Source organism: Ixodes scapularis, unplaced genomic scaffold (genome assembly GCF_016920785.2).
Source record: "Ixodes scapularis isolate PalLabHiFi unplaced genomic scaffold, ASM1692078v2 PGA_scaffold2__306_contigs__length_199485367, whole genome shotgun sequence".
NCBI classification, from domain to species: domain Eukaryota; kingdom Metazoa; phylum Arthropoda; class Arachnida; order Ixodida; family Ixodidae; genus Ixodes; species Ixodes scapularis.
The window spans coordinates 58748129-58758534 of NW_024609857.1; the positions used below are offsets into that span (position 1 = coordinate 58748129).

Here is a 10406-nt window from a genome sequence, read left to right on the forward strand (position 1 = left end):
CATGTCACCTGCACCGAGTTGGAATCCGTCCCCATGTCATGAATGAAGGGGTCGTGAGTATAAACGTGACGATGGGTCTGATACAAATGCCTAGAGATCCACGCTCGCAATCGACTGACTTCATAAACAAAGATCTTTGCGGAGCGTGTAAAGCTCAATAACATTCTTGACACTCGTGCTGCTGCTTCTTTTGCTCATTGAACACTTCCGGCGATTTTTCTTACAATTATTAAAATTGTTTGTGTAACCGACTACGACGCAGAGATAGCCAAACAACCTTGAATTTTCGGAAATTGTAGCACATGAAAAAGAATCACTCGAAGTAATTCGCGCACGACGTCCGTTTCTAAGCCTTCTCGCCCATACCCTTCGCGGTTTCATACGCGGATTCGCCGAAAAATCCAAAAATGCGTCAGGTCGGGGTACGTCAGCTGCGCGATGGTATGAAAATATGCAAAAAAAGGTCTACTGGGGAGAAGATCGAACAGCCACGCCTGTAGCGGAACGCTCCAGCTGTGGGGACAACAAACCGAATTTTCTTGTTTTGTTTTTGATAAGAAAAATAAAAAATACGACTACAAGGCCGCTCCTCGTGCGACCAAAGCACTGGTCAAAGCAAAGTGCTCGTGCCCAGACCGCTCTAGGTAAGGTACAATTTCTTTGTTATGCTGTGTTAGTAAATACTGGACTGCGTGGACAACAAGCTTGATAAAGTGCCCCCTATGGTTTAATCTCCTGCCCGATAGACCTTTCTGAAAAAAATGACTCCTGGCCCGTTACATTTTCTGTGTTCGTGCGTATGGCGCGTGATTTGCTCGCTTTCCGAAGCAACGAACATTCGGGTACTGGGCTGAGGAGATCGCGCACGCTTGGTTGAGGTTTGTCTGAGGACCTGTAAATATTGGAATGGTGTATAGACCTTTTTCCTTCTCTGTCGTTCACAGCCACGGTAAGCATATCCGATAGGGGCGACGAAAAAATAATGAATCATTTCAACCTCAAAATAGTAAACAAAACAAAAAAAAAATAGACGGGAGGTGGAACAAGAATAAGTTATGGTTCACATATGAAGGTGACCCGTACGACATTGTAAAACGTATTGGAACTATTCTAGACGAGCCGATCACAGATTCAGATATTGACGTGTGTCACAGAGTCCCGTCTTTCAAAACATCGAATAAGAATATAATTGTCCGATTCGTGCAACGCTCAAAACGAGATAAGATACTACAGAAAAGCAAAAAGCACCGATTCACGACCAAAGAAAGACCTTGACTACGGGAGGAGCAATCACCCCGTTTACCTCAACGAACACCTAACGGGTTAAAACAAAAGACTACTTGGTGCTGCCATCTCAAAAAAAAAAAAAAAAGACCGTAGGATGGAAGTTTGTGTGGTCAACAGGGGGCAAGGTCTTTGCCAGAAAAACTGAGAATGAGAACGCAATCAGGATCGCTTGCCTGTCGGATGTTGAAAAGATAGCAAACTAATCACAGTGATAGCCCTTCTGGACAATCGTAGCGATGATGACCGAAGAAACTCTCACCGACTGTAATTATTACGACTGCCTGTCATTTAACGAAAAATACAGAAGAAACGATAGGCAGTTTTTCGCAATACATTTAAATACAAGAAGTGTAAAAAATAAGGTTGACAATCTTGAAATCCTTTTACGCTCTTTACATATAGAATTCGATGTAATCGCACTCACAGAAACTTGGCTAAAAAGCGAGGATTTGCCACCACTTCTGCGTGGTTATAGATGTGAAAATGTGTGCAGAGTTAACAAAAGGGGGGGCGGTATAGCCATTTATGTAAAAGATAACCTACAATATCAGATTATAGAAGATTTAACAACAATAAATGATGATGTAGAAAGTTTTATTGTTAAGTTCCCACATATTGTAGTCGCAGCTGTGTATAGGCCGCCAAACGGCAACGTGCTTCCATTTATGTCATTCATTGAAAACTTATTTTGTGCTCTAGGGCCTAACCTACCATTTATGATTCTTGGTGATGTGAATATAGACTCTGCTTTGGATGACGGACATGCAAGAGAATTCAGAGATCTTATTCAACAATACGCCTGTAACAACGCCATAACGTTGCCTACTAGGGTTACCTCAGCCACTGCGACATCACTTGACGCTTGTCTAACAAACATAGAATGTAACCAGATCTCAGCTGGCGTTATCTTGCACGACATAAGCGACCATTTGCCTATCTTCTGCATTGCAACTCTTTCAACCGTGAAAGGTAATCTAAATAAAGAAAAACGTTATCACCGCAAAATAAACGAAGAAACGCTAAGAATTTTTGGTTACTTAATAGATCAAGAAAACTGGGAAGACGTTTATAATGAACATGATCCGACAAAATCCTATAATTACTTCCTGTCTAAATTCTAACGCTGTTATTATATAGCATTTCCTCTATGTGAAACTAAAACAAAGCCTAAAAAGATCAGAAAACCGTGGAAAACAAATGATTTATATAAAAGAATAAAAATAAAAGACCGCAAGTACTATGCCTTCATACATCATCGTGATCTAAGTTTACTGTCTGAGTTTAAAAAAATTTAGAAACAAGTTGAACTCTGACTTAAAACAAGCAAAATGTGAGTATTATAAAAATAAATTTCAGCATATTCACAGTGACCATCGAAAAGTTTGGAATATAGTAAACGATTTAACAAACAAAAAGCAAAAACGCTGTAGTGTCACGGAACTGATAATCGATAATGTAAGTGTGGCAGGGAAAGAGCTCGCAGACGCAATGAATTCGCATTTTATCGATATCGGCACGTGCGCGGCTAAAAACACAACTAATGATGTCTGTGGAAGATAAAAAAAAAAATCAACGAAATTCGATTATGCTTGCTCCAATGACTTATGAAGAAATTTACAAAATAATAAATAGTTTAGATAACAATGTGGCTGCAGGTGAGGATGGAATTAAGGCTTTACCAATTAAATACACAGCTTGCATAGTAAGTCCAGTATTATCGAATATAATAAATAAGATGCTAGATACTGGTGAGTTCCCTGATGAGCTAAAAATTGCAAAAGTCATTTCTGTGTATAAGGGCGGAGGAGAAACTGCAGTTAATAATTACAGGCCGATATTTGTTCTCTCTGTGTTTTCAAAGATATTTGAGCGTTATCAATGAGAGGCAAAATAATTTTTTTCAAAAATTTCAAATGATTTCTAAGTTCCAGTATGAATTCCAGAAAACCAAGTCTGCCAAATCAGCCCAGATTGAAATAAAAAATAAAATAGTTGAGAATATTGAGAGAAAAATTGTCACTCTAGGTTTATTTTTAGATCTAAAGAAAGCTTTCGACACCGTACAGCACGGTATTTTACTTAGAAAACCTAAAATGTACGGAGTACGTGGTGTGGCGTTAAAATTAATTAAAAAATATCTCACAAATCGGTACCAATACGTGTGCGTAAATGATACGATATGCAGTAAAATAAAAATACGTTACGGGGTTCCTCAGGGTTCTATTTTTGGGCCGACGCTATTTCTAGTATGTATAAATGATGTAACGGATATACCAGGTTGCCCCGAGATGACAATGTATGCAGATGACACAAGTGTGTTTTTTCCAGGTTTAACAAAAAAGAGTGTAGACAAATTAGCCAATGAATATCTTACAAAACTATCCAAATGGTTACAAGTAAATAGTTGAAGCCTCAATACCAATAAAACTAAGTATCTGATTTTTAAGCCAACGTGCAACCGAGATGACAGCATTACAAACATCACATTTGAAGGCCCGGTACTTGAGCAGGTGGTTGAACAAAAATTTCTAGGTGTTTGGTTCACTGAGGACCTTTCTTGGAATACGCACGTCAGCAAACTAAAAGCCTACTTGTCCCGAGTTACAGGCATTATTTATAAAATTCAAAATCTAATTGCTGCCTGGCTTAAACTAACGTTATATTACTCCCTATTTTATTCGAGGATCAGTTACGGCATCATGGTGTGGGGTACAACAACAGCTACAAACTACAATAAACTAATCATTTTACAAAAAAAGATACTACGGATATGTGAAAATTATTGAGACAACATAAGGATTTTAAGAACGCAGCCACTCTTTATCAAGTATAATATTCTTAAGGCAAATCAAATTGATTATTTCAAACTGTTGCAAATGATACATAGAAATAGGCTCCACTCGACGCCCCATTACCAGTTCTAATCCATACTTATTACGGAACCCAATTCGAAAAACACCATACGTGAGAACAAACTATGGTCGACAAGCATCACATTTTAAGATCACTAAAATGCTTAATAGAACAGATATCAACATAAACTTTGACCAGCCGTTTGGTAGTTTCAAACAGTTTTGCAGTAAAATTCTAGTGGCAAGTGACGTAGCATTTTCTTTGGTATAATTTTTTTTCTGGGTGTAACGTTGTGCACTTTTTTTCTGTAGTTCAAATTTGCATTGCAGTATCTGTTTGACCTTGTGAATATTGTGTTATTTGCCCATAAACAGAGTGTGCAGATGTTCTTGTTTTTATCTTCAAGGAATTGTTTGACCTGTTTTTGTGAACGCTTCATTTCGTGTTTATTAATGATATCATCAATTGTGTTATCTGTGAAAAGCGTTGTTTTATCTCGTTACAGCGGTTATTTTTTTTTTGTTCGATTGTAACTTTTGTTGCTCCATGTTGAACTGCACGATTGGGGGGGAGGGGGGGCATAGGCTATGTCAGGCATTGTGCCTTTATCTTTGCCCCCTCTGCGGAAACAACTCCGCAAAACAAATAAAGAAAAAAAATATATTCTATTGGCTTGGCGACGGCAAAACAATGTTTCCGCTCATACTGTAAGGTCCATAGACTGAGTGAGAAAGGCAAACACATTGGGAACGTGGCAGCGCCGCAGTGGGCCTATGTAGATTGCAGGGTGGTTTCAACTGCTCGATCAGTGTCGCGTGGTTTAAAGGCCGCTTTCGCAATGCGAGCTGCGAGGAGGTAATGATAGCGTTGATCGTCTGCATGGGTCTCTGCCTCTACGTCCGCTTGTCTTCTTTATCCGTGACAACGCAACGCATGCGCACTTGCGATCCATTTGTCCAGGAGCTTCAGGAGGCATCCGCCATTAGATGATAAACTGTCTTTATAGTTTCAGTTGTTCCGTCTCTTAAATCTATGGTCGTCACTTTGGTTCATGGAATGAGAAGTTTCTCCCTGACCTCTTCATTCTTGGTGAGGTGAACCGAATTTGCGGTGACAGGTTGCTTAATAAGCGCATTTTATGTATACCCAGATGTTGTTATCCCGACAGCGGCAAAACAAGCAAACATCTTCGCATCGCCATCATATGCGGCGCTGGTGCTCGGCGGCATTGAAAAATGAAATTCGTGTGTTGAAATATGCATGAAGAACAATACGAGGTTTGTGACGATGAGCATGGTTGACAAGTTGATTGCATATACAGCGCCAAAAACGTTCATATTCAAAAGGAACGTTTCCAGTACAATGACACTTTATAGCGATCTTGGCGCGGCTGGTTCAGAACGGCCGTTTCAGAGCTTTTAACATTTGAAAGGACCTAAATGGCGAATGCAATGGCAACAGAGAGTGATCAGCCAATCGCCTTCCGAGGTTTTGGTCGTGTGTATCTTAGTGTCTCTTTGTGTCCGGCAAGCAGCCAGTGAAGGCAATGGCGCTACTTTCGCAGGATGCCATGACTTTACACCTGGACACTCCACAGAGCAAAGAGGAGCAGCGCGGAAACTGAGCACGCCTAATGTAGCGAATGATTTGTTTTTTCTCTCCTATTCTGTCGCTCTTTCTTGTGCTCCTTCTCTGGGGTAGTCCGGAGTGCGTTGACTTAACTGAGCAGAGCACCGCCGAATATCTGAACACGTGAAGTTTTCCCCCCTCCCTCCTCCCCCCCCCCCCCCCGGGAGTAACAGAGAGGTCTCTATGGAAGGAGATTAGCTGATAGTCGGACTGTGAACATCCGTTTCTGGCACATAACCAGATAATATTAGGTGCCAGCCATACAACGCATTTTTTGTTGAAGAGATGTTTGCAAATTATTGTATCGAAAATAAATGTTTTGCCTAGGGTTCAAACAACTACGGTATTTGTCACTTACCCCGAAATTCGCGAAAGAGCACATAATGTCTCCACCTTTTATAACAAAATATAAGCACACAAGTCCGTCAAATTCTGTCGAAGACATCCCTGAAATGGAAGTTTGTTAAAAGTGTGCCAAATACACTTCCTTAGCAAGGATTACCATACATCACACAATGATTACGGAATTGACCGACCTCACCAAACAGTTCGACTATGTTACCGCTGTCGCAATACATCGAAGGAACTTTCGACTTTCTGCAAGTGGGCCAAAAAATAATTGGTGTTGTGCAGGTATTTATACAGCGTGTAGTTGGTCAGCCATTTCAAAGTTGCGACGAGTCACCCTTGCTGGAGCTCTGTGCGTGTAGAGCACGAAACGGCATGAGCCGTCTCGTGCACTTGCGACTGCCTCCTGTGAACTAAAGTTATGGCAAGGGGGATCAGGGGGATCGGAGTCCGAGTGGGCTAGCGCACACCAGCTCGGAGCACGTGGAGCGAAAGCTCGCGCTGCAGATCCCAGGGATCCTCGGCTCAGTCCCCACCCCTGCCCGTTTCGATCTGAATGACCATGATTCGTACCGGCGTGTGGTTGTGTATCGCTACTGCGTGATGCACGTTAAAGACCAGAGGCTAGCGGTTGTACTGTAAAAGCTTGGTCTGCTGGGCAAGTTGGTAATTGACATTCATATCAAAAATAGCGCAAAAAAAAAACAAAAAAAACTTGTGGTTACTTCCCCATGCTGGACAGTGCGCAGGTAGAGGGACGCAACAAAGAAATGTTAGAAACAGAGTTGCTGGAGGCGGAAAATATACATGCTTGCGACAAAGACGTTTGCATCAGCGTCGCATCGGTGTTTATGCAACCGAAAGAGTACAGTTTCATTAACACTATCTAACTTGTACATATTAACACGGCGTTTTTTCCTTTCATCGTTCGGATTGTGCAGCGGGGTGACGCGCGTGCACGGCGATAGCAGAGTTGGAAGCATCCAATAAACTTCAGTTGTCAGTTAGCGCTCGTCCTGTCTGCTTCTTCGTCTTTTTTCCCAGTCTTTTTTGCGCTATTTTTAATACGGTCGTACTGCACTGGCTCACTTTCTCATCTACAGCTGGGAGACTCGTCGCCCGTTGAGGCAGACCAAGTTCTTGGCTGAATAAACAGTCACAACCCAATTTTGTTCAAAGTTATGGCGCCGTTACGCATGCTCCAAATGTTTGGTGAGATCGCTCTGTTGGCGCTAATCAAGGCTGTCTCATATTTAAAAAAATGAAAGCCGTTTACAACTCCCGGTAACGCCGAATTAGAGTGCAGCTCTTGAGGAGGAGGAGGGGAAGGTACGGAGAGGAAGCTATGCCCCTCATCCTCTCCTGCTCGCCACCGTTTTGGCGAAAAGTTTCCGCTAAATTTAGCGGGAAAAGTTCCCCGCTAAAATTAGCGGGGAAAATTTTCCGTTAGATTTAGCGGGGAATGTTTTCCGCTAAACTTAGCGGGAAAATTTTCCGCTAAATTTAGCGGGCAAAATTTTCCGCTAAATTTAGCGGGGAAATTTACCCGTCATGCATCACGCGGTTACGCCGACGCCGCTCAAGCCGGAAACGGGCGCCTAAGAGCTGCGCTCTAAAACGTAGGAAAGATTAAATCGCCGATGAAGTCGAATTCGATTTTCTGGGTTTTGTCATCATCAGCCTCCATTCGCCTCGAGACCCGGATTGAATTTAGGGAAAGCGTGCTTTTGTTTACCCATGGTTTTCTATCAGTCACGTGGTGATTCCCCCTGTCCACAATGCGGGTGGAGACAAAGCGTCCATACTAACGGCGCAGATAGGGTGACCACCTTCCTGCTGGCGAAACGCGGAACACCCTGACCGGGGGCGGGGGGAGGGGGGAGGGAAAAGGGGGGGTAGAGGAGGATGGTATTTTCACGACTGAAGGAAGAAAGTATTAAAGGTATGGTGTACTAGAAGACTGGGCAGTGTAGCGAGCGCCGGCGGAAGGGGGGCTCTTTTTGCGATGACCGGATCGGTGGCCGCGAGAGGGCGCAACGTGTAGTAGGCGTGCTGCCGGAGTGCGGAGCGCAGGCAGCGGTAGCGCTTGGCTGGCTTGGCGTTCCGCACGAGTTCGATTGTTTCATATTGTTTGGCTAACTCTTTACGGTATTCTTTATTTCTGCTGTTTCACATATTATTTATCGCACTAATTCGTTGCCAAATGCTTTGCCCGAGACGTGCATCTTCGGGCAGGACGCCACAGTACACATCCCGACACTGCTAGCGCGAACAAAACATTGGCGCTTTCTCGGATTTACTTCGAAAGAGTATTAGTGAGGACGAACTTTTATCACCTGCATTAGAGACCCGAATGAGCTTTCTCCCCAGCAATTAGAACTTTGCTGACATACTTTGGTTTCTCATAGAAAAACCGGCGATCGCTTGTTCGCGCTAACAATGTTGCGTTCTGAATAGGCAGGAAATCCATCCCCCAGGAAAACGTTCGGGAAGTCTCTTGAAAGAGACGTCCCAAACGTGTGTAATCCCCTGGATAACGTAGGATAAGCATGCTTATGGCATGATACCTAAACAAATATGTGCTTTTGTGACCCTATAATTTCGCTGTCACTGTAGTTGTGATCAATGAATTCCGTGGTTGAAGCGCACTACCCTAATGAATTGTTCCAGTGTTTGGGAAAACAAAATGGGGCTTACAAAACGGATTATAACGTCTACTTCCGTAGGCTGCATGGAGGTGCTACCTTCGACTCTCGCAACTACTTCCACGGGCTTTCGAAGGAATTTCCAGCACTAGCCTTTATCGTGTTTGCTGTTACTGCGTAGGGTCTTCAAACAGGACTGTGCGAAGTTAGAATAATAATAATAATAATAATAATTCCTTTATTTTTCCAACAAAAAGTTGAAAGGCGACTAAGGAAAAAAGCTGTAAAAACAGCTTGACTGGCCCTTAGCCACCCCAAACAAGCAGTCGCAAAGCAGGCACCAGAGGAATTATACAATGAAACTTTACAAATTCATAAACAAAAATGAAAAATCATTACACAAAAGAAACAGCGAATGTATCCACTCAACCATCTCTGGTAGTAACCACAGTGGATAAATTCTTATTTATCCACTGAGCACCAGCTATATATTGATATGTGTGGGCACCAGGGCGCACAGATAAATTTTTAATTATACACTGGGCACCAGCGCACTGATGAGATTAATGAGGTGCACCCAAGGATTCCGGAGGCGACGGTATTTTCCCAAAAGCTCGGGAAAGGGGGGCTCCCGAGCTCCCCCGTAGTCGGCGTCTGTGGCGTTTTGTACCTCTACATCAGGGGTCTCAAACTCATTCGAGTGTGGGGCCCAGATTGCTCTCCCCCGAAAGGGCAAGGGGCCAACGCAGAACCCCCCCCCCCCCCCCCCCCCCCTCTTCGTTGGCTCCCGTTTTTTCGGGGCAATGTTTTGCTATTCTGTAATAAAAATATAAACAAACAATCAGCGGTGTTGTTTCACGCTGCAAACGTCAACTGTAACAGTAACACCCCTAGAGATTTTCTAGAGAAGGAACCTTATGCTTTCCGCTTTTTGTAAGCTCCAACGTTTTGCCATCTTTAGCTTTCATTTGCATATACAACTACTTTGGGACAACTCCTGGGGCCGCTTGCTAGAAAGTCTTGACTCAAGTCTTGGCTCAAGTCTTGACTCAGGCGCCTGGCGGTCTCGGCTGAGACCGTGACTGAGACCAAGACGGATCCAGCACGGACTCAGGCGCGGTCTTGACTCAAGTCCGGACTTGAGTCTGGCACCCAGACCGCCAAGAACGGAGTGAGCAGTACCTAGAGAGGGAATCTAGGGAAAACTGAAGAAATACCGGAGAAAACAGAGGGTGCGTTCCAAATCTACTCGAGTGGATCCGAGTTACCCTGGCAGATCATGTCACGTGACAACAAAAAATCGAGTAATGCCGGATTCGGGTAGGTTTTCGATCGCAAAGGTACAAAACCTTTACCCTAGAGTGAGACCGAGTAAATTTTGGAACACGGCCGAAGATTCCGGACGTGGAAGTGACGAGTTGTGACCTCCTGTCCAATAAGAAAGCGCCGGCGACGCGAGGCGGCAAGCGAGAGATCGTCTGCTTCTGCTACGCTGCGATCGGTTTGGGCAAAGAGAAACGACGACAGTCGCAAAACTGCGGCACATGTCTCGTACATACCGTGGTTCCGTGCAAAATAGAAGAAAGAAAAAAAAAAGAGTCAGCGATGCGCGGTTTTGGGTAGAGTTTAGTGCGCACCAACGCT

The 10406-nt window shown here is 43.6% G+C and overlaps 1 protein-coding gene across 1 annotated transcript in view; it reads right to left on the reverse strand.

Moving 5' to 3' along the window:
* LOC120843865 overlaps positions 1 to 10406 on the reverse strand; it is a 72053-nt gene that overhangs the window by 28019 nt on the left and 33628 nt on the right. The window contains exon 2 of the mRNA XM_042291887.1: positions 6128 to 6218. Within this exon, the coding sequence (XP_042147821.1) occupies positions 6128 to 6218 (91 nt within the window). The remainder of the gene's footprint in view (positions 1 to 6127; positions 6219 to 10406) is intronic.